Source organism: Myotis davidii, unplaced genomic scaffold, assembly GCF_000327345.1.
Source record: "Myotis davidii unplaced genomic scaffold, ASM32734v1 scaffold1439, whole genome shotgun sequence".
Classification (NCBI taxonomy): Eukaryota; Metazoa; Chordata; class Mammalia; order Chiroptera; family Vespertilionidae; genus Myotis; species Myotis davidii.
In genome coordinates this window covers 1,428,425-1,428,791 of record NW_006292342.1, presented here as the reverse complement: position 1 = coordinate 1,428,791, position 367 = coordinate 1,428,425, and the positions used below count along the sequence as shown (strand labels likewise).

Below are 367 nucleotides of genomic sequence, written 5' to 3'. Positions count from 1 at the left end.
GCATCTTCGTGTACAACCTGTCTCCGGAGGCGGACGAGAGCGTGCTGTGGCAGCTGTTCGGGCCCTTCGGGGCGGTCACCAACGTCAAGGTCATCCGCGACTTCACCACCAACAAGTGTAAGGGCTTCGGCTTTGTCACCATGACCAACTACGACGAGGCGGCCATGGCCATCGCCAGCCTCAATGGCTACCGCCTGGGCGAGCGTGTGCTGCAGGTGTCCTTCAAGACCAGCAAACAGCACAAGGCCTGAGCCACCTCCACCCTCCCCACCTCCCCGGGCAGCAGAGAGAGAGAGAGATTGAGAGAGAGAGAGAGAGAGAGAGAGAGAGAGAGAGAGAGAGAGAGAGGGGGGGCGAGAGAGAGAGG

At 61.0% G+C, this 367-nt stretch overlaps 1 protein-coding gene across 1 annotated transcript in view; it reads left to right on the top strand.

Annotated features, from left to right (window-relative positions):
* ELAVL3 (ELAV like neuron-specific RNA binding protein 3) overlaps nucleotides 1–328 on the top strand; it is a 7,806-nt gene extending 7,478 nt beyond the window's left edge. Inside the window, exon 5 of the mRNA XM_006765808.2 lies at nucleotides 1–328. This exon is cut by the window's left edge and continues 59 nt beyond it. Coding sequence (XP_006765871.1) covers nucleotides 1–251 — 251 coding nt within the window. The 3' untranslated portion in view covers nucleotides 252–328.
* The last annotated feature ends 39 nt before the right edge of the window (nucleotides 329–367 follow it).